Raw genomic sequence first — 22639 nt, 5'->3', positions numbered from 1 at the left:
TTCTGGAGAGATTTCATGTGTAGGAGACATTTTAACATTCAACAGGAGATTAGAAGAAAGGGCTGATATTATTGAAAGGACATTCTTTTTCAGTGGAACAAATACATATAATCATGCACTGAAGTAACGAAAAGTTTTGTAGTGACCCAAGATATATTTTATACATCCATTTGGTAATCAATGACATGATCATGATGTCAGCTTCAGTGAGCTTACAAGTCACAACGTATGTTTTGCAGTTGTTCAATGTCTCTGTTTGTTGTGTTGTGCTACTTTTTCTTAGTACAGTCACCAAGAACTCTCCACTAAATCTGGCCTGCATGGCCATTGTGCGTTACATTGCCATTTGCAAACCCCTACATCACTCGCAAATATGTACAGTTCAGAGGACCTACATGCTCATCTGCTTCATATGGACTGCGTCAGCAGCGGCAGCTCTGAGTGATATATTCATCGCATTATCAAATCGACCAGCAAGCTTTTTCTCAACTGACATTTTATGCCACATGTTGTTTATTTACAACACTTTGCAACACAATGTCAAAGAAACTGTGGTGAATGTTGTGTATCTGTCGTTTGCATGGACTACTGTACGTTGATCGTCAGCTACTTCAAGGTTTTTTCCGCAGCAAGTGCTGCTAGTGCAGATCAAGTGTCTACTAGAAAGGCCCGGAACACGATACTACTGCACGGAGTTCAGCTTCTGCTGTGTATGATGTCCTATATCACCCCGTTCATGAGTACAACGCTTTGTAGATCTTTTTCCTCAGAGTCGAACAACTATTCTGTTTATTCTGTTTTTGCTGTCAAATGTTCTACCAAGGTTACTAAGCCCAATGATCTACGGGTTGAGGGATAAACAATTTACTGAGCGTGTCAAAGTGTATTTTAGTTGCAAACAAGTAAGAAGGACACAGATTATGCCAGTGAAGTAAACTAGGAGAAGAATATGTTTAATATTTATATTTGGTCAAGTTATATTTGATAAGTAATTTTATTTCACGTGATTTAGGGGAGAGGGGGGCACAACCTAACACTTTTTGACTTTCTCAGTTTGTGTAAATCCACTTGGGGTTCAAAATATATATTTTTTCCCACATGTCCCAAGTACAATGATGTGGTTTTGTTCCATTAATACAGTGTATACTTTTTCTTGATTTACCCTGAAAGAATGGACGTGAAATGTGGCAACATGCCCCATATGTGGGGTACATTGTAACATGACCATATGACAGATTAAAATGTTATTTAATCCAAAAAATATACAAGACAAACGTCTCGGGTTATGACTATAACCCTTGTTCCCTGAGAAGGGAACGAGACACTGCGTCGTTGAAAACGACTCTTTGGGGACGCTCCCTTAGCGTGCGTCTCTGAAGTATGAATGAAACTATTCCAATCCTGATTGGTGTTGCGTCATGACGTAACATGCACTGAAAAAATATTTTCATTCATCCAATTAAAAAATTTTAGGGTAATGGTTCACATCTATATTTTATAACTTGAGCCAATGAAAAATAAATAACTTGCCCTTACCAATATTTTCTATGTCTATGAAAACTATTTTATAAAACTTGGCACAAAGCATATTTTTCTTGTTGAAAAAAATCAATTAATTTAAATTCTATTTTTGATCTAAACAAAAATATATAGATTTAATCAAAACAAAAATTCTCATTTAATAAATATGTATTAGAAATTATTTGTTTTCTCCAATTAAATAGATATTGATTTAATAATACAATTATTTCTCATTTTTAAAAATACAAGTTAATAGAAATTATTTATTTTAAACAAACAAAAAGATATGGATTCAATAAAACATATTTCCCATTAAGGAACATTAATTAATCTTGTCCAAAATCAAATAAAAAAAGACACATAATTTTCATTAAATCGATATTTATTAAATTTTTATATACATTACTTCCACACATCCACAATTTCGTGTCAGATTTTCAACTTTTTCAACATTTGCGACAGACAGCAAGTCCCTCAGAACCTCTTGACCCTCAAGTATGATTCCAATGTTTGTGGGTATACAGCTTGTGCATCTCTGATGACAAAGATTTCCATGGTTTCTTCTGAAGAGTGTTTTCAGCCTCTTCCTTCTCCAACACCTGGAAAAGAATTTAGGAAGGAGAAAAGAAAAAGAAAAAAAGAATAAGGAATCAATACAGCTTGGGTTTCCCCCCAAATTAGTTTACATAATACTAATACTTCTAACTAATTATAAAATTTACTCCAATTTGTTGTTGACATATAAATATAAGTTGCACAAACTTTCCAGCACATGGGACTCTGATTTTAGCTGAAAGTAATTGTTTCTATATTTGAAATTAGCCTTCAGACTGTTATCAGACATATATCTGAACATAGTCTGATGGCTAATTTTGAAGTGGACAGCCATATCTAGCATTTTCACATCTCTAAAGTAATCTTTCCTTACCAGGAAATCTTTGATGAGGTCCTCCACTGTTTCTCCCATATGGATGAGATATTTCAGTGCTCTTTGTATCGGTGTCAGTATCCTGCATCAAGATAGTACAAATTTGGCATGAGGGTACATTATGGTCAACAAATTTTAGCACAATATACGTAATCAGTTGATATAATAATTATTATAATATATGATTCAATAGTGTGTCAATCCTATTACTAACGCCACGAAAAAATGTCTGCCCCCCCCCCAGTGTCCTCTAGCTGCTACTACACTTTTTTGAAAACCAACCGACATCAACCGATTGGCGCCAATGCAGCAATACTTCTATGCATACAATCCATAATTAAATGACCATTGTGAGTGTCGACAGTCATACGTGTTAGATAACGTTACCATTAATCACAAGTGAACGTCAGTCCTTTTACATGTAAGTTAACTTCAGCTCCTTAATTGTTGATCAGGTTTCTATGGTTTTAACCAGAGAACGTCGTTCTTATGACGCTGCATCGAGATAACGTTATGTTCAATGATTAAACGTTCACGTTAATTACCATTGTAAAATCAAAATAAGCCAGGGGTAAACGTATATGTTCCCTTTTGTAATCGGTCAGGAATTGATTAACGTCGACACATTAACGTTAACTTGCCAAGTGTAAACTAAGCTAGCTAACACATTTTTAAACTAACGTAAGTTACATAACGATATCTAACAGATAAATTCGGCAGAGCAACATGTCTTGTACAGGCTTCTAAATATACAGCAGCACATTTAAATGGTTGTTTGTTTCACTTACTTCAGTTTATCCGCGATGAAATCTGATTCTCTCTGGAGCAGCAAAGTGATCCACGGAACGTAGAAGAGCGGTTACAGCGGTCTGCTGACGTGGTCGTTGTCCTCGAGAAGATTTGTGTTTAATGCCCATGCGCAATCCTGTGTGTAACCTTGAAATTGTACATTCGTCGAAACAAATATTTCTTATTTGAGCTCTTAATGAAAAATATTTATATTTAACTATGTTTTGAACGAAAAAAATATTATTTGAAAAATAAAACAAATAATGGTAAACTGAATTGAAAGACAAATTATTAATTGGATGAAGTACTGCTTGAAAACCTTTTTACAGTGTGTGACGGCATAACCGGATGCATAAAAGTGACGCTGGCACACACACACATTAGCCTCGCGATGAAGCAAGCCGCTCTCAGGCATTGAGGGGCGTGGCAGGACGACGCAGTGTCTCGTTCCCTTCTCAGGGAACAAGGGTTATAGTCATAACCCGAGACGTTCCCTTTCGAGGGAACTCGCACTGCGTCGTTGAAAACGACTCTTTGGGGAACGAATGCCCACTAGGCCACGCACCGAGAAAAGGCCTGCCCTAGGGTGAAACTGATCTCAGGCACCCAACTAGGACGAGAGCACACGTGCGCCAGGCGTACTAGGGAGGTGCAGACTATAAAACCTGATAAAAGTGTGCGGGGTAGCCCAACCGGCTGCCTCACAGATCTCCTGAAGGGGCACTCCCGAGAGGAGGGCCCTAGAGGACGCCATGCCTCTAGTGGAATGAGCCCTTATGGCCAAAGGTGAAGGCAAATTGCGCACCTTGTAGGCTGAGGCAATAGCCTGAACAATCCAATTACTAATAGTTTGTTTGGAAGCAGGGAGCCCCTTTTTAGGTGACCCAAAACACACTAACAGTTGGTCCGACCTCCTCCAAGAAGAGGACCTCTCGAGGTAAATGCTCAGGGCTCTGACAGGGCAGAGCAGATGGAGCCTCTCTTCTTCCGCCGACACATGAGGTGGAGGATGAAATGCCTGCAGGACCGTAGACCGTGCCGTGTTAGAAGGCACCTTAGGCACATAGCCAGGTCTCGGGTGTAGAATGGCCTTAACTCCGCCAGGGGCAAACTCCAAGCAAGCTGGTGTTACTGCCAGAGCTTGAAGATCTCCCACCCTCTTTAGAGAGGTAATAGCCAAGAGAAAAGCCATCTTGAACGTCAGGTCCTTGGGCGAGGCCGACTGCAGGGGTTCGAAGGGGGCCAGGGATAACCCTTCGAGAACCACGGCCAGGTCCCAGGTAGGAACCCTGGACCTGGTTGTCGGTCTCATCCTCCATGCACCACGGAGAAAACGAATGACCAACTGGTGCCTCCCCAGAGGCCCATCACTTAATGGTGCATGGAATGCCGCAATGGCAGCCACGTACACCTTAAGTGTGGAAGGGGAGAGACCCGCAGAGAAACGATCTTGAAGAAACTCCAGAACTGAAGCCACCGGGCAGTTAACTGGATCTAACTCATGTTCTCTACACCAAGTGGAAAACACATTCCACTTGAGGCCATATAATCTCCTAGTAGACGGAGCCCTGGAGCTAAGTATGGTTTCAACCACCCCGGCTGATAGACCAGCATCTAGGTACCGAACCCCCTCAGGGGCCAGACCCACAGTTTCCACAGCTCTGGACGAGGGTGGAATATTGTGCCCTCTGCCTGAGACAACAGATCCCTCCTCAGAGGAATCTGCCACGGCGGAGCTATCAGGAGTGAAATTATGTCTGAAAACCATACTCGGGCCGGCCACAACGGGGCTACCAGAAGAAGACTGATGCCCTCCTGACGGACCCTCTCCAGGACTCCCGGGAGCAGAGCGATCGGGGGAAAAGCATACAGGCGTAGCCTCGGCCAGGCCTGTACCATGGCATCCAACCCCAGTGGGGCTGGATGTGTGAGGGAGAACCAAAGTGGACAGTGGGACGTCTCTCGAGACGCAAACAGATCCACTTCCATTGGTCCAAACCTCTCCCATATCAACTTCACCACCTCTGGGTGAAGTCTCCATTCCCCGGGCCTCAGCCCCTGCCTCGACAGGATGTCTGCTCCCTGATTCTGAACCCCCGGAACGTACATTGCCCTGATAGACAATAGTTTCCCTTGGGACCAAAGGATAATCTGATGCGCCAATCTGGATAGAGGGCGCGATCTGAGTCCTCCTTGTCGGTTCAGATAAGCTACCACTGATGTATTGTCCGATCGTATCAGGACATGGTAACCCTTGACGTCTGGGAGGAAGCTCCTCAGAGCTCTGAACACAGCCAACATCTCCAGGCAATTTATATGCCAAGAATGATGATGGTCCTGCCACAGACCCCTGGCAAAGCGGCCGTCCATGACCGCGCCCCAGCCAGTGAGGGAGGCATCTGTCGAAACGGTTTTCCGGCGACACGACGCTCCTAACACTGGCCCCTGGGACAGGAACCAAGGTTTCTTCCATATTACTAGAGAACGAAGGCATCTGCGCGTTACTCTGATCATACGGAATGGATTCCCCTTCGGGGAAAACCCCTTGGCTTTCAGCCACCACTGAAGGGGCCTCATATGTAGAAGGCCCAAAGGTATAATGTTGGATGCCGCTGCCATGAGGCCCAGCAGTCTTTGAAATTGCTTCACAGTGATGGCCTGGCCTAGCCTTATCCTGGACACCATCGACAGAATGGACTCTATACGCGCAGGAGACATCCGTGCCCGCATCGTAATCGAATTCCACACCACGCCCAAAAACGTTGTGCTCTGAGATGGTTCCAACACGCTTTTCTTTGTGATGAGTCTCAACCCTAAGTTCTGAATGTGGCCAAGGACGACATCTCGATGCCGAACCGCCATTTCTCGAGACTGGGCCAAAATGAGCCAGTCGTCGATATAATTCAGTATGCGGATGCCCTGAAGTCTCAATGGAGCTAGTGCTGCATCCATGCATTTGGTGAACGTGCGGGGAGAGAGTGCTAGGCCGAACGGAAGAACCCGATATTGGTAAGCTTCGCCCCCGAAAGCGAACCTCAGGAACCTCCTGTGACATGGAAGGATGGAGACATGAAAATAAGCGTCCTTTAGATCTATCGTGACAAACCAGTCCTCGGATCTGATTTGATTCACGATGATGGGAATAGTGAGCATTTTGAACCTGAACCTCCTCAGAGAACGGTTCAAATGTCTCAGATCTAAAATTGGCCTCAGCCCTCCATCCTTCTTTGGAACTATAAAGTACCGGCTGTAAAACCCGGACTCCCTGTCTGAAGGAGGGACACGTTCTATGGCCTCCTTTAACAGCAGAGTTTGCACTTCTTGTTCCATCACCTGAGCCTGCTCTGGAACCACTGTAGTGTGCACCACCCCAGAAAACTTGGGGGGGCGGTGCCCGAACTGCAGTCTGTATCCCAATTTTATTATACGCAGGACCCATGCAGATATGTTGGGAAGATGATACCATGCCTCTACAAAATCTACTAAGGGAACCAGCCTCTCGAGGCTGGCCTCGGGTGTTTTCCGAGCACTGTTCTCGACTTCCTGAAGCGAAAGATCGGCAGGATTTAATCGATACGGTTTTCGTGACCCTAATTGATGCTCGTTTTCTCTTTTTTGACACGAACGACCCGGTGTGCGTTCGCTGGAAATTGATGCGGCCCGAAGCGTCAGAGACGGCGGAGAACTCACATCGATTTCCCGAGGGCTCCGCTGCGAGAACAACCTCGGTTGCTCTGCAGCGGGGGGGAAAGCCCTCAGAGGGCCTACTACTCCAGTTAGGACCTCTTTCCCGAAGCCCTCCTAGCCTGAAGGACGTCTCTCAAGTCGCCCTTCTGGCCGGAAGACTTCTGCTGAGAGCGCTTCCTCTGTTGCCAAGCTCCCGAAGGAGGGGCTCTAGAGGCAACACTCTCTTTTTGCTCCTGGCGGTATGAGGAGCTGGATGACGGCTGGGGCTGATCTCTTTGCCCCACCCTACTCGACTTTGATTTAGATTTACGGGGGAGGAACTGCTGAAACGCAGCAGATTGTTTCTTCGTCTCCTGGAACCTGTCGACGACCGATGTAACTGCGTCGCCGAACAGGCCAGAAGACGAGAGCGGCGCATCAAGGAGAAACGATCTATCCTTCTCCTTGATGCCTGATAAATTCAGCCACAGATGTCTCTCCGTGGCTACCATAGCTGCCATAGAGCGGCCGATAGCGCGGGCCGTCTCTTTAGTAGCCCGGAGAGACAAATCTGTGGCTTTACGAAGTTCGGCTATATCTTCAGGTGTTGGTCCCTCCCCCTCATCCAAGTCTTTCAGGAGGTCGGCCTGGTATGCCTGCAAAATAGCCATAGAATGCAGACATGAACCAGCACGACCTGCCGCCATATAAGCCCTTCCAACCAATGCAGAGGTATCTCTGCATGGTTTACTGGGCAGCGCCGGGGCTTTAAGAGAAGATGCCGCTTCAGGAGAGAGGTATCCAGCAAGTGCCTCCTCCACCTTTGGCATCTTCCCATAACCCATATCCCTTGCCCCTAACACATTACTATAATCAACCACTGCAGGATTATAGACACGGGACGAATGGGGTTTTTCCCACGATCTCGAAATCTCCTTGTGGAGATCGGGAAAAAACGGTAAACCCCGGCGCTGCGGCTGTGACCTATGCTGCAGGAAACGCTCATCTAATTCACTTTTCACTTGCGTTCCCTGCTCATCTTGTGGCCAGCTAATATTGAGTCTGGCCACAGCACGAGTCACAACCTCAATCAGCTCCTCATACGCATGACCATGAACCGGCGAGTTTCGTTCATGGTCATCCGCCTCGATGCTGAGCACATCCACTTCCTCGGAAGCAGAGAGCTCAAGCATCGGTCCCTGATCACGGGCAGAAGAAGCCGCAGCGCGGGCTTCTGCACCACGAGCAGGAACCTCAGGATCCTCAGATGAAGAATGAGAAAGTGCCGCAGCAGTCTCATTCTCATCTGCAAGATCCTTCTGCGATCCCCACGAACTCAATCGCCGCGCTGCCTCAACAGACGCGGGACCAGAGCCGTGGGGAGCGCGAGCCTGACCCTGTTCATCAAAACAAGCCAGGCGGGAGCGCAGCACTTTAATTGATAGTGCTTCACAGTCGCCGAAAGCAGCTCCCTCGAGAGCTGCCCGGGCGTGCTGCGCTCCCAAACAGATCACACACAGCTGATGTGTGTCCCCACCCGTGATGTATCTAGGGCAGGGGTGCACACATTGCTTGAACTGTTCACTCGCCATAATATATATATCACTCTTTCACAGACAAACAACACCAAATAGAACGTACAACAACAGAGAGCGCTTGCTGAAGAGCGAAAGCTAATGTGTGTGTGTGCCAGCGTCACTTTTATGCATCCGGTTATGCCGTCACATGTTACGTCATGACGCAACACCAATCAGGATTGGAATAGTTTCATTCATACTTCAGAGACGCACGCTAAGGGAGCGTCCCCAAAGAGTCGTTTTCAACGACGCAGTGCGAGTTCCCTCGAAAGGGAACTAAAATATTTTGTCAATAAAATACAATTATTAACTTTTTCATATAAAATAATGGCATTTTTTAATAATAAAAAATATTTTTGGAGTTTGACAACAAACACTCCACAAAACAGCTATCCAGTTCAAAACATAATAATAATTCATAATTTCTGAACATGGACTCTCAGTCTTTATTCACCTTTTTCTCATGGTTTCTCAATATAATTCATAAAAGTAAAGAATATCATCGTTTTAGTAGGGGCACATTGTAATGCAGTGTTACAGCATTAAAGAACTATCTCAACTGTTAAATAACAGAAATAAGATTAAAATAATCTTTTAAAAAAACCACACAAAAAAACCCAGATTTGAATAATGAATTTAAGTAAGAAATGTACCTTTACCATGGTTAAATAAATGTTCAGTGATATCTTCCAAAGATTTTTTTTTTATTTTGGCATTTTTTAATCTATATCATGTTGAAATGGCAACTAGTAAACACACTTAGTTTCGTCATGCTGGCATGTGTGGAAAGTTTTAAACCATGTGTGTTACAACTAGCCCGGGTTAGTGTGTGCCTCGCTCACCCCTGTTTCATGTGATAAATGATAAAGGAGAGATAGGCTAATATGTCATACAAAGATCTGAAATACTTAGATTACCTGTACGTTCTCTGAGTCTGAATAAAGGACGTTTATTTGAATGTGTGTATGCCAACAGTGGCATTTTATAAGCACTTGTTTTGTAATGTTTTATTTTTGTACTATGGATTATTTTCCATCCAATTTTTTGGAGGAGGCACTGCCTCCCTTTCCACCTCGGAGGAAACGCCCCTGCCTCAAACTGAATGGATAACCATAGTTCAGAGTATATAAAGGTGTTGCATTTAAATAAAGTGCATAGACATCTGTTTGTCTTTGAGTCAGTGCTGTAGCTTCCATGCTGTACACTATTGATGACTTGCCAACAGGTGAACGTATTTTAAAAGGTCCTTTGGATCACAGGAAGATTTCCAGGTGTTCAAGCGTGTAACGCAGAAAACCTATATTGTATTTTATAGGATTATCAAAGATCAGCATTCTGCCCTAAAAGTGATCGGGCCGACCAAACAGTAAATCGTAGAGACTTTAATCTTTGAGGGATGGAAGTACCCACCTCCATCTACCAGTGGCGGCTGGTGGGTTTTAAAGGGGTGGTTAATTATGATTTCACTTTTCTAACTTTAGTTAGTGTGTAATGTTGCTGTTTGAGCATAAACAACATCTGCAAAGTTACAAAGCTCAAAGTTCAAAGCAAAGGGAGATATTTTACAGAAATCACTTTTTAAGGACTACAACAAACGACTGATAGGGACTACCCGACATTCCTCCAGGGTTAGTGACATCACGAACCCTAAACTTTACATAAATCCCGCCTTGCAATAAAGTACTCTATATTGCTCTGCTAAGAAGGAGCTGTTGAAGCTCTGCCCTCTGTGCCGGGAGCAGCAGCTCATTTGCATTTAAAGAGCCCACACACAAAACAACGCATTTTTGCTCACCCTCAAAAAAGGATAATTTTAACATGCTATAAAAAATTATCTGTGAGGTATTTTTAGCTAAACTTGCACATACACACTCTGGGGACATCAGAGACTTATTTGAGTTCCTGTTACATCAGCGGTAGCAGTTCAAACTAATATCACGTAATTTACGTCTCGTCGATGATTGGTTGATATACCAAGGGAAGATAGCCTCCTCTGCCATGTTACTTTTCTCAACACTCCTAATCGCTGAAATGAAATACTCGATGGTGATTGGCAAAACATTTTTACCAACGGAAGCACAAGTCTCCAGCTATGGATTTGCCTCCCCTACCTTTATCCCCTCAGACTCACGTTTCGCAGATTTGGCACATTCGGGGAAGAGCGCGGTGGTTACACTTACAGAGGTGAAAATACTAACAATAAATACACATTTTGAGACATGAAATTAATAACTGGGAATTTTATTGACATTAAATTTTCCTTCAAAATGTTGGGTATACAGGCTGGTCCTCCCTTGCCTCCCCTGATGAGCTGCCACTGCCATCTATAACGTCACCGAGGCTCGCCCCAGCGATCAACAGTATGAAATCACACATAACAGCTAAACTGTTAGTCACAGACTCAAATGTCTTATATCGTCCTTGATTCAAGACGAACAAAACGCACGTTGGTGGAATTTTTGGGTATTTTGGACTTTTTTAAAAACCTACTTTTGTGAACTAGTCCTAGGGTTTTCACCCGACCGGAACCAAACCAGCACAGAAAGATTCTCTGGAGTCTGATTGTTAATAATTATCAAAAAAACAAAAGAAAAACAGATTCACATCCATGATTGGATGCAGAAGTGGTCGAGGCCACTTTTATTAAAATGGCTATCACGATTGAACAGAATGAACTAATTTCACAAAACTCAATACACCTATGTACAGGCTCAGTCTGTGGTCGCGTTGAAAAGGAGGAAAAGTGGCGATTGGCCACTTGGTGGCACTATAAAATGAACAAACAAAACAAACAAACACAAAAACGGTTATAGCTAAACAACAGTCAGGTGCAAGGTATAGTTTCTGTCTAAGGTGGCGTGATTGTCTGTGAAGACATTCGTGGATCTCGAAAAATACTGCCGCCGTCAGCCAATGAAGTTTGTGCACATATCGGACAAGGTCAACGGAAGCCAATCGGAACAAAACTCAGTGGGCCTGTTTGACTCATGGACATAGAGGTCTGTGCAAAATTTGAAAGAAATCAGCCAGCAGGTGGCGCTATAGGGTTTTAATGCTTTGTTTCACACATACACACAATATTCATATCATATGTTAGATCTCCTCGTTCTGAACAACTTTGACTCAAAAGCTACTACTCTCAATCAAATTGTTCGTTAAATATTTGAGATTATTTAAAAACCTACTTTTCAGCATCATTTCACTGTATTCCTGTTTTATGCCTCTCTCAATATTACCAGCGTGCTCGCTCTTTCTCCCTCTCCCTCCCCACTCCATTTCTTTCTTCCTCCCCTCCCCCTCCCCCCTCCCCCTCCCCCTCCCCCTCCCCACTCCCCACTCCCTTTCTTACTCCCTGACTGTCTCCTCTTCCACATCTAAAGTATTTAAACTTTTCAGTTTTTACATCTTGAGGCAGATCAGTCGATCATACAAGGTGGAAAGGTAAGAGCTCTTTGTTTAACAAATGTTTTAATACATAATATGTTGTGTTCATGTGTTGCTAATAGCTTCTCACTCTTAAATATTCTGTTAAAAGTGTATCTATTTATTTATTTATTTTCCAGATTAGATGACACAGATGGAAAATATTCATCTCACTGCTTGATGGACAGAAAGTTGTGGACATCATTTGGAGGAAAAACAAAAACAACCAAAAAGCCAAGAAAAAATATTTTCACACATAAGAGTCACAGAATAATGAATTCTACAATGGTTCAGTACACCAAAGACAGATATGAAGAAGCTTTTGCAAAAACTTTCACCATTGTTCTTGTTGGGCTCATAGTTAACTGGATCAATGGAATATTTGTTTTCACGTTCTTCAAGAGTTCAGTTTTCTACAATGATCCGAGATATATATTATATATTCACATGGTTATCAATGATATGCTCATGGTTTTTTTCAGTGTAAGTCTTTCTGTGATGGCTTATGCATGGCCAAATGTTCCTGTCCCATTCTGTGTTACACTGCTAATAATAACCTCAACAACTCATAAGAACACTCCTCTGACTTTGGCCGGTATGGCCGTTGAGCGTTACATTGCCATCTGCAAACCACTGCATCACCATCAGATTTGCACAGTGCGCAGGACATACATCCTTACTTCTCTGATTTGGGGTGTAGGAGTTTTACCTGGATTGGCTGACTTGATTCTCCTTTCAATTGTTCGTCCTTTATCTATTTTTACATCAAGTAGTCTCTGTAGTTCAACAAATGTTTATAGCACGCCATACCATGAAGACCAAAGCAAAATTACACATGGGCTATATACATCTGTTGTGTGGGTAATTCTTGTATTCACATATTGTCAAGTGCTGATTGCGGCCAGAAGAGCCTCCACTGATAAATCCTCAGCAAAAAAGGCCCAAAGCACCATCCTGTTACATGGAGCACAGCTTCTGCTCTGTATGTTGTCCATCATTACTCCTACCATAGACAAGATTTATAGCCAACTTGTACCTACTCTACGGTCAAAAATCACCTTTTTCAATTATCTTCTTACAAACTTATTACCAAGACTACTTAGCCCCCTCATTTATGGTGTTCGAGATAAACAATTTTTTAAATACATGAAAGGACTTTTTTCATGCAGGTTACTTAATGTAAAAGTTGAATCAACTAAGCAGTGAACTAAAAAGGTAAATATAATCATATAAGCATCATTAGTAATTATTTGATCATTCTCACTATGCAAAATATATTTTTAATAAGTGCTTTTCTCTTAGTTATTTTCTTATTCTGATTTTGCAATTATAACTTCTTGGCAAAGTGGAATTTAGAGAAAAATTGTTAAAGAATATTAAAAATCATGTTTGTAGCATTTAAAAAACTTGTACGTTTTACAAATAAACATGCATTGTTGCTCAAATACAGAATTATGTTTTATGGAATATATCACAATTGTGAAATTTCATCTGAGTGTGGCTTTATTTGTTATTTTACTGTATATCACTTTTTTGGATACATAAAAATAGTTTATCCATCATTTATTGTATGGTCTCAGAAGAGGACGTCAGGAATTATGCAGGAATTATGTTTTCATTTGCAAGTCAATTCAGGCTAATTTTCTTCTCTGTAACTCTTACAACATAAATAAAAATGCAGAAAAACATGTTTTATTAATTTTATTTTTGTATGCACACTTTATACATATGCCTTAATAGCCTGATTAAATGCACTATTTGTATACAATAATGTGTCTTCCCAACATTATGGTGCCAACATTATAGTACAAAAATACCTTAACTTATCAAAGTTTCATATATATGTGTGTGTGTGTGTGTGTGTGTGTGTGTGTGTGTGTGTGTGTGTGTGTGTGTGTGTGTGTGTGTGTGTCAAGTGAATGAATGTAAATAAATAAAAAATACTGCCATGCTTTTCTGTCACGAATTGACAAAATTACTGTTCTTTAGCCAAAGTGTGCCAGTGACAAATGCACTCAACCCACTTGCAACCTTCCAACGACCTCCAGTCTTCCTTCAAGACAGACTTACCATACAATAGCTGCCTTTTCTACTGAATATTTATGTACAGCTGAGGACACCTGGTTGTTAATGTTGAGAAGCATTCTCCTTCTCAATGCAAAGGGAACACATATGGAGCACTAACCCACATTCAAGGTCTCACCTGAAAGGGGCATACCACAGGTAATGGGTCTGGTGATTAGTTCCTCCTCCAAACTCATCTACCGAAATGTGCTTAAATGATGCAAGGTTGGTCCAAGGTCCAACATTATAGGAAACTTTAACTTGAACCTAAACGTGCACGATATTGCCTTAGCAAAGGGAAAGGCGCTGATGTAAGAACTACACCCTACCAGTCGCCTGAGTTCCCAGAACACTGGAAGGAACTGGTTCCATGCGTTGATTATAAAATATTGCAAAAGTGTTGGGTGTAGCCCAGCCCGCAGCTTTAAAGATGTCTACTAGTGAGGCACCATTCGCTAAAGCCGAAAAAGCAGCGACACCCTTGGTGGAGTGAGCCCTCTTTCCCAGGGGAAATGGTGAGCCTTGAGAAACCAGGAGAAATGCATCCACAATCCAGTGGCCCATTCTTTGTTTGGAGACAGCCTTTACCTTCTGCTGTCCTCCAAAGCAGACAAAGAGCTGATTTGATCTTCTAAAGCTATCCAGATAAATGTGCAAAGTGTGCACTGGACAACAGAGATAGGGCTGGTTCTCCCTTATCAGGAGGGAATGCTTGCAAGGTTATCACTTGATCCCTGAAAGAGGTAGTGTGAACCTTAGGCACATAGCCGCCCCGGGGTCTCAGGACCATGTGACAGTCTACCGGTCTGAACTCAAGGCTTGTATCATCAACAGAGAGGGCTTGAAGGTCCCCCACCCTCTTGACCGAAGTGAGCGCAGTCAGGAGGGTCGTCTTCATAGAGAGGGCACTAAGCTCGACTGACTTTAAGGGCTCAAATGGATCTTTCTGTGAGGCCTGTAAGACCACTAAGAGATCCCAAGAGGGGACAAGGTGTGGCCTTGGAGGATTCAACCTCAGAGCGCCTCTTAGGAACCTAATAATTAGGTTGTGCTTCCCCACTGACCTGCCATCGACGTGTTGTGACATACACCTTCAAGGTGGAGGCGGATAGGTGCCTCTCCAGACCCTCTTGGAGGAAAGACAGCACTGACCCAATACCACATCTCCGTGGGTCTTCTCCTCGGAAAGAATACCAAGCGACAAAAAGGTGCCACTTCAAAGCATACAGCCACCTCGTCGAGGGGGCTCTGGCTAAAGTAATGGTATCTATCACCGTTGGCTTACATCAACCACCAAGGATGTGCTGTCATTGTGACCGAGTCCAACTTCACACTGAGATAAGGGATGCTCTGCAGAGGGGAGAGGTTGCTCTTCTCCCAGTTGACCTGAAGGCCCAGTCAGACTAGGTGCTTGTGCACCATGTCCCTGTGTACACACAACAACTCTCAAAAGTGTGCTAAAATTAGCCAGTGATAAGATAGTTGAGGATGCGAATGCCTGCTACACTTAAAGGGGCAAGGGTGCCCTCAGCGACTTTGGTAAAGACACGAGGTGACAGCGACAATCCGCAGGGAAGGACCTTGTACTGGTATGCACAGCCTTCAAAGGCAAACCGTAGCAGAGGCAGGATCTGTTTGATTGCCTCCATCTACTTTTTTGCTGTCAAATACTCCTGAGCAAATTATTTTACAGTGTTGTGCAAAAGGCCACCTTTAGAGATGGGTGTGTCGAGAAAGTGCACTTTCTAGGCGTCTAGCATCCCCATCAGGTTCAGCCAAAGGTGTCGCTCCTAGACCACCAAAGTGGACATTGCCCGTGGTGCTTCGGGATGCAACGGTTTCCAGGGAGCTCATGCCTTAGGCACAAGACATTGCGTCAGTGCATCTGAGTCAGTCCCTTGACATTGCGTCGTCGGGACTCTCGCATCCTCTGAGGAGGGAAATAGATGAATCAGCTGGGTTGTTCCCTGCCAGTTTGCTTCAAAACACCAAGCTGACTACTTGAAGAACACCACAGTCCAGTCTCGAGAGGCTGGTTCCCTTAGTAGACCTTTTGGCTAATGATCTACGGGTTGAGAGATAAACAATTTGCTGAGCGTGTCAAAGTGTATTTTGTTTTCAAAGTTTCGTCATGCTGGCATGTGTGGAAAGTTTTAAACCATGTGTGTTACAACTAGCCCGCGTTAGTGTGTGCCTCGCTCACCCCTGTTTCATGTGATAAATGATAAAGGAGAGATATGTCATACAAAGATCTGAAATACTTAAATGACCTGTACAATCTCTGAATAAAGGACGTTTATTGGAATGTGTGTATGTCAACAGTGGCATTTTATAAGCATCTGTTTTGTAATGTTTTATTTTTGTACTATGGATTATTTTCCATCCAATTTTTTGGAGGAGGCACTGCCTCCCTTTCCACCACGGAGGAAATGCCCCTGCCTCAAACTGAATGGACAACCATAGTTCAGAGTATATAAAGGTGTTGCATTTAAAGAAAGTGCATAGACATCTGTTTGTCTTTGAGTCAGTGCTGTAGCTTCCATGCTGTACACTATTGATGACTTGCCAACAGGTGAACTTATTTTAAAAGGTCCTTTGGATCACAGGAAGATTTCCAGGTGTTCAAGCGTGTAACGCAGAAACCCTATTGTATTTGATAGGATTTTCAAAGATCAGCATTCTGCCCTAAAAGTGATTTGGTAGACCAAATAGTAAATCGTACAGACTTAAAATTTTGAGGGATGGAAGTACCCACCTCCATCTACCTGTGGCGGCTGGTGGGTTTTAAAAGGGTGATTGATTATGATTTCACTTTTCTAACATTAGTTAGTGTGTAATGTTGCTGTTTGAGCATAAACAACATCTGCAAAGTTCAAAGCAAAGGGAGATATTTTACAGAAATCACTTTTTAAAGACTACAACAAATGACTGATAGGAACTACACGACATTCCTCCAGGGTTAGTGACATCACGAACCCAAAACTTTAATTAATAATAATAATAATTCATTACATTTATATAGCGCTTTTCTCGGCACTCAAAGCGCTTTACATAGAAGGGGGAATCTCCTCAACCACCACCAATGTGCAGCATCCACTTGGATGATGCCACGGCAGCCATATTGCGCCAGAACGCCCACCACACACCAGCTTACTGGTGGAGAGGAGACAGTGATGAAGCCAATCAGTATATGAGGATGATTAGGAGGCCATGATGGACAGAGGCCACTGGGCAAATTTGGCCAGGATGCCGGGGTTACACCCCTACTCTTTCGAAAGACATCCTGGGATTTTTAATGACCACAGAGAGTCAGGACCTCGGTTTTACGTCTCATCCGAAGGATGGTGCTCTTTGACAGTATAGTGTCCCCATCACTATACTGGGGCGTTAGGACCCACACAGACCACAGGGTGAGCACCCCCTGCTGGCCTCACTAACACCTCTTCCAGCAGCAACCTGGTTTTCTCAGGAGGTCTCCCATCCAGGTACTAACCAGGCTCAGCCCTGCTTAGCTTCAGTGGGCAACCGGTCTTGGGCTACAGGGACTCTATGGGCCATATTACACCCAGCGCAATTGACTTTGTACACCGACGCATGTAACATTCCTATTTTGCAACCGACACACAGCGGACTTTTCCCTCCACAGAAAAGAGGAGGCGTGTTCCGGCGCAAACGTTCCCTGGTGCTATTTTGCAGTTCCAGAAAACAATTCCGCCACAGACCAGAAAAAACCTTGTTTAAAGTCAGTGGCGCGTTCAGATGCTATTTTAAGGGCGCATGCTTGGCCATAATGTAGCATGCACAACGCGCATACACTAAATTGCTCTGCTAAGAAGGAGCTGTTGAAGCTCCACCCTCTGTGCCGGGAGCAGCAGCTCATTTGCATTTAAAGAGCCCACACACAAAACGACGCATTTTTGCTCACCCTCAAAACAGGACAATTTTAACATGATATAAAAAATGATCTGTGAGGTATTTCAACGCATTCTCATCCTAGGGCGTCATATACTGACGCTTTTGACATTTCGTCTACATCCAACGCACATTTAGCGTCAATATGACACGCACAGAGCTTTGTTCGGTTATGGGTAGGTTTAGGTCTGGGGTAGGGTTAGGGTTAGACCGCTAGGAGGCGCCTTCTGGCCCATATCTATCTGCGTCTCATATTGACACTAAAGGGTGCCATGTGCATTGGATGTAGACGAAATGTCAAAAGCGTCAGTATATGACGCCTTGGGATGAGATCGGGCTCGGTATTTTTAGCTAAACTTGCACATACACACTCTGGGAACATGGAGGACGCACACACAAATTTAGCTGTTAGATTTCTTTTTAATGGCTTTTTTGGTCACTTATAGGCAGAATATTCATAGAAAACAACACATACATCCAGACAATATAAATATAAGTTCACTCACCTAGTCCTAGCCGATCACTTGAGGCAAAATCCAAAATCCATTCTTCTATCCTTTTAAATGTCTGGCCGTGAAGCTGATTGCTGTATAGCCTATATCCGACTTAGGCATGGGGTCTTCCTTCATTTTTAATTTGTAGCTGTTGTTTGAATGGTAGTTTAGTAAATTAGTTTGCAATCAAATATTTAATATCTCCACTCTCCATAGTTACATCAGCGGTAGCAGTTCAAACTAATATCACGTAATTTACGTCTCGGCGATGATTGGTTGATATACCAAGGGAAGATAGCCTCCTCTGCCATGTTACTTTTCTCAACACTCCTAATCGCTGAAATGAAATACTTGATGGTGATTGGCAAAAAAAAAATTACCAACGGAAGCACAAGTCTCCAGCTATGGATTTGCCTCCCCTACCTTTCTCTATCCCCTCAGACACGCATTTCGCAGATTTGGCACATTCGGGGAAGAGCGCAGTGGTTACACTTACCGAGGTGAAATTACTAACAATGACTACACATTTTGAGACATGAAATTAATAACTGGGAATTTTATTAACATTAAATTGTCCTTCAAAATGTTGGGTATACAGGCTGGGCCTCCCTTGCCTCCCCTGATGAGCTGCCATTGCCATCTATAACGTCACCGAGGCTTGCCCCAGCGATCAACAGTACGAAATCACTCATAACAGCTAAACTGTTAGTCACAGACTCAAATGTCTTATATCGTCCTTGATTCAAGACGAACAAAACGCACGTTGGTGGAATTTTTGGGTATTTTGGACTTTTTGAAAAACCTACTTTTGTGAACTAGTCCTAGGGTTTTCACCCGACCGGAACCAAACCAGCACAGAAAGATTCTCTAGAGTCTGATTGTTAATAATTATCAAAAAAAACGAAAGAAAAATGATTCACATCCACGATTGGATGCAGAAGTGGTCGAGGCCACTTTTATTAAAATGGCTATCACGATTGAACAGAATGAGCTAATTTCACAAAACTCAATACACCTATGTACAGGCTCAGTCTGTGGTCGCGTGGAAAAGGAGGAAAAGTGGCGATTGGCCACTTGGTGGCACTATAAAACGAACAAACAAAACAAACAAATATGAAAACGGTTATAGCTAAACAACAGTCAGGTGCAAGGTATAGTTTCTGTCTAAGGTGCCGTGATTGTCTATGAGGACATTCGTGGATCTCGAAAAATTCTGCCGCCGTCAGCCAATGAAGTTTGTGCACATATCGGACAAAGTTAACGGAGGCCAATCGGAACGAAACTCAGTGGGCCTGTTTGACTCATGGACATAGAGGTCTGTGCAAAATTTTAAAGAAATCAGCCAGCAGGTGGCGCTATAGGGTTTTAATGCTTTGTTTCACACATACACACAATATTCATATCATATGTTAGATCTCCTCGTTCTGAACAACTTTGACTCAAAAGCTACTACTCTCAATCAAATTGTTCGTTAAATATTTGAGATTATTTAAAAACCTACTTTTCAGCATCATTTCACTGTATTCCTGTTTTATGCCTCTCTCAATATTACCAGCGTGCTCGCTCTTTCTCCCTCTCCCTCCCCACTCCATTTCTTTCTTCCTCCCCTCCCCCTCCCCCTCCCCCCTCCCCACTCCCCACTCCCCACTCCCACTCCCACTCCCACTCCCACTCCCACTCCCACTCCCACTCCCCCTCCCCCTCCCCCCTCCCCCTCCTACTCCCTGACTGTCTCCTCTTCCACATCTAAAGTATTTAAACTTTTCAGTTTTTACATCTTGAGGCAGATCAGTCGATCCTACAAGGTGGAAAGGTAAGCGCTCTTTGTTTAACAAATGTTTTAATACATAATATATTGTGTTCATGTGTTGCTAATAGCTTCTCACTCTTAAATATTCTGTTAAAAGTGTATCTATTTCATTTTCAGATTAGATGACACAGATGGAAAATATTCATATCACTGCTTGATGGAAAGAAAGTTGTGGACATCATTTGGAGGAAAAACAAAAACAACCAAAAAGCCAAGATTTTTTTTTTTCACTCATAAGAGTCACAGAACTTTATGCCAGTGCAAAAGAATAATGAATTCTACAATGGTTCAGTACACCAAAGACAGATATGAAGAAGCTTTTGCAAAAACTTTCACCACTGTTCTTGTCGGGCTCGTAGTTAACTGCATCAATGGAATATTTGTTTTCACGTTCTTCAAGAGTTCAGTTTTCTACAATGATCCGAGATATATATTATATATTCACATGGTTATCAATGATATGCTCATGGTTTTTTTCAGTGTAATTCTTACTGTGATGGCTTATGCATGGCCAAAGGTTCCTTTCCCATTCTGTGTTACACTGCTAATAATAGTCTCAACAACTCATATGAACACTCCTCTGACTTTGGCCGGTATGGCCGTTGAGCGTTACGTTGCCATCTGCAAACCACTGCATCATCATCAGATTTGCACAGTCCGCAGGACGTACATCCTTATCTCTCTGATTTGGGGTGTAGGAGTTATACCTGGATTGGCTGACTTGATTCTCCTTTCAATTGTTCGTCCTTTATTTATCTTTACAACAGGTGCTGTCTGTAGCTCAACAAATGTGTATAGCACGCCATACCATGAAGAACTGAGCAAAGTTATGTATGGGCTTTATTCATCTGTTGTGTGGGTAATTCTTGTATTCACATATTGTCAAGTGCTGATTGCGGCCAGAAGAGCCTCCACTGATAAATCCTCAGCAAAAAAGGCCCAAAGCACCATCCTGTTACATGGAGCACAGCTTCTGATCTGTATGCTGTCCATCATTACTCCTATCATAGACAAGATTTATAGCCAACTTGTACCTACTCTACGGTCAAAAATCACCTTTTTCAATTATCTTCTTACAAACTTATTACCAAGACTACTTAGCCCCCTCATTTATGGTGTTCGAGATAAACAATTTTTTAAATACATGAAAGGACTTTTTTCATGCAGGTTACTTAATGTAAAAGTTGAATCAACTAAGCAGTGAGCTAAAAAGGTATCATCATATAAGCATCATTAGTAATTATTTTATCATTCTCACTATGCAAAAGATATTTTTAATAAGTGCTTTTCTCTTAGTTATTTTCTTATTCTGATTTTGTAATTATAACTTCTTGGCAAAGTGGAATTTAGAGGAAAAAAAATGTTTGCAGCATTTATAAAACTGTTGTACGTTTTACAAATAAACACATGCATTGTCGCTCAAATACAGACTTATGTTTTATGGAATATATCACAATTGTGAAATTACATCTGAGTGTGACTTTATTTGTTATTTTACTGTATATCACTTTTTTGGATACATAAAAATAGTTTATCCATTATTTATTGTATGGTCTCAGTAGAGGACATCAGGAATTATGTTTTCATTTGCAAGTCAATTCAGGCAAATTTTCTTCTCTGTAAAATGCCGATTTTTTTGTGTACCTATGTCTTAATAGCCTGATCAAATACACAATTTGTATACAATAATGTGTCTTCCCAACATTATGGTGCCAACATTATAGTACAAAAATACCTTAACTTATCAAGGTTTTATATATATATATATATACACACACATAATCCTGATGTCCTTTACAGAGGACTAAAATGATCTGCCTTGTAAAATAATTAAGAATCATAATGTGCTATGAAGACTAATTTTCCCAAAATGTTAATTTGAGAATCTATTTGAAAAAAAATTAATAATTGGAAAATAATATGCTTAATTCTTCTCGCTCTATACATTTTTCTCATTTACCTTAGGAGATTTAAACCCAAACATAAGCTTTATATTGAAGTGTAGATTGTTTATTGTATTGTTCATTGTTTCAGTTTTGCTCAGAAAGTTGCTGTGGCTCTATCTTATTGGATATTTTTTTACTTGATATATGATGGGGGAAAAACAGCATGCACTGTTACCTTGTCTTGCTTTTTGTTTCAGCGTACTTATTCAGTTAAATAAACAAACATAAACATTAGGTTCCCTTTCGAGAGGTCTCTTGTATTGCGTAAGGCTAGCTTACGCTATGGGAAAACCTCCTTTTCTCGAGAATATTGAAGCAAACTTTTTAAAACGCAGTGCAGCTGCACAGCGAGCACAACTGAGCGCGAGAGCGGTCATTGGCTGTGCTGCGGCAACTGCACGAACCTATGGCGAGGCGGCTTTGACACGACAAGCAATCAGGACGCGTGGCGCCCTGGCGTGCCAGATCCCGCCAGTATGGGCGTGGTCAGAGGCTATATATTGTGTGTC

At 42.5% G+C, this 22639-nt stretch overlaps 3 protein-coding genes and 2 long non-coding RNA genes across 5 annotated transcripts in view; 4 read left to right on the top strand and 1 right to left on the bottom strand.

Moving 5' to 3' along the window:
* LOC309474207 overlaps positions 1–22639 on the top strand; it is a 111898-nt gene that overhangs the window by 48488 nt on the left and 40771 nt on the right. The window lies entirely within an intron of this gene.
* Positions 3–831, top strand: LOC309513974 (odorant receptor 131-2-like; the record flags this gene model as incomplete). Its single annotated transcript, XM_082190095.1, has 3 exons — positions 3–565; positions 607–740; positions 824–831. The coding sequence occupies exons 1-3, from the start codon at positions 186–188 to the stop codon at positions 829–831; spliced, it is 522 nt and encodes a 173-aa protein (XP_082046221.1). The 5' UTR covers positions 3–185.
* On the bottom strand, positions 1915–3567 carry LOC309513591. Its single transcript, XR_014211487.1, has 3 exons — positions 3238–3567; positions 2450–2531; positions 1915–2120 (listed from the first exon to the last, which is right to left on the bottom strand). It is a non-coding gene; the product is annotated as an uncharacterized lncRNA (long non-coding RNA).
* On the top strand, positions 11826–13110 carry LOC309474136 (odorant receptor 131-2-like; the record flags this gene model as incomplete). Its single annotated transcript, XM_082136505.1, has 2 exons — positions 11826–11922; positions 12045–13110. Exon 2 carries the CDS (start codon positions 12085–12087, stop codon positions 13108–13110), a length of 1026 nt encoding a protein of 341 aa, XP_081992631.1. The 5' UTR covers positions 11826–11922; positions 12045–12084.
* LOC309513892 (odorant receptor 131-2-like) lies at positions 20109–21388 on the top strand (the record flags this gene model as incomplete). Its single annotated transcript, XM_082189985.1, has 2 exons — positions 20109–20187; positions 20302–21388. Exon 2 carries the CDS (start codon positions 20342–20344, stop codon positions 21386–21388), a length of 1047 nt encoding a protein of 348 aa, XP_082046111.1. The 5' UTR covers positions 20109–20187; positions 20302–20341.

Source organism: Leuciscus leuciscus (assembly GCF_965113295.1).
Source record: "Leuciscus leuciscus genome assembly, chromosome: 14".
NCBI lineage: Eukaryota > Metazoa > Chordata > Actinopteri > Cypriniformes > Leuciscidae > Leuciscus > Leuciscus leuciscus.
Note: the sequence above shows the minus strand (reverse complement) of the source record. Positions and strands in the feature narration are given on the sequence as shown.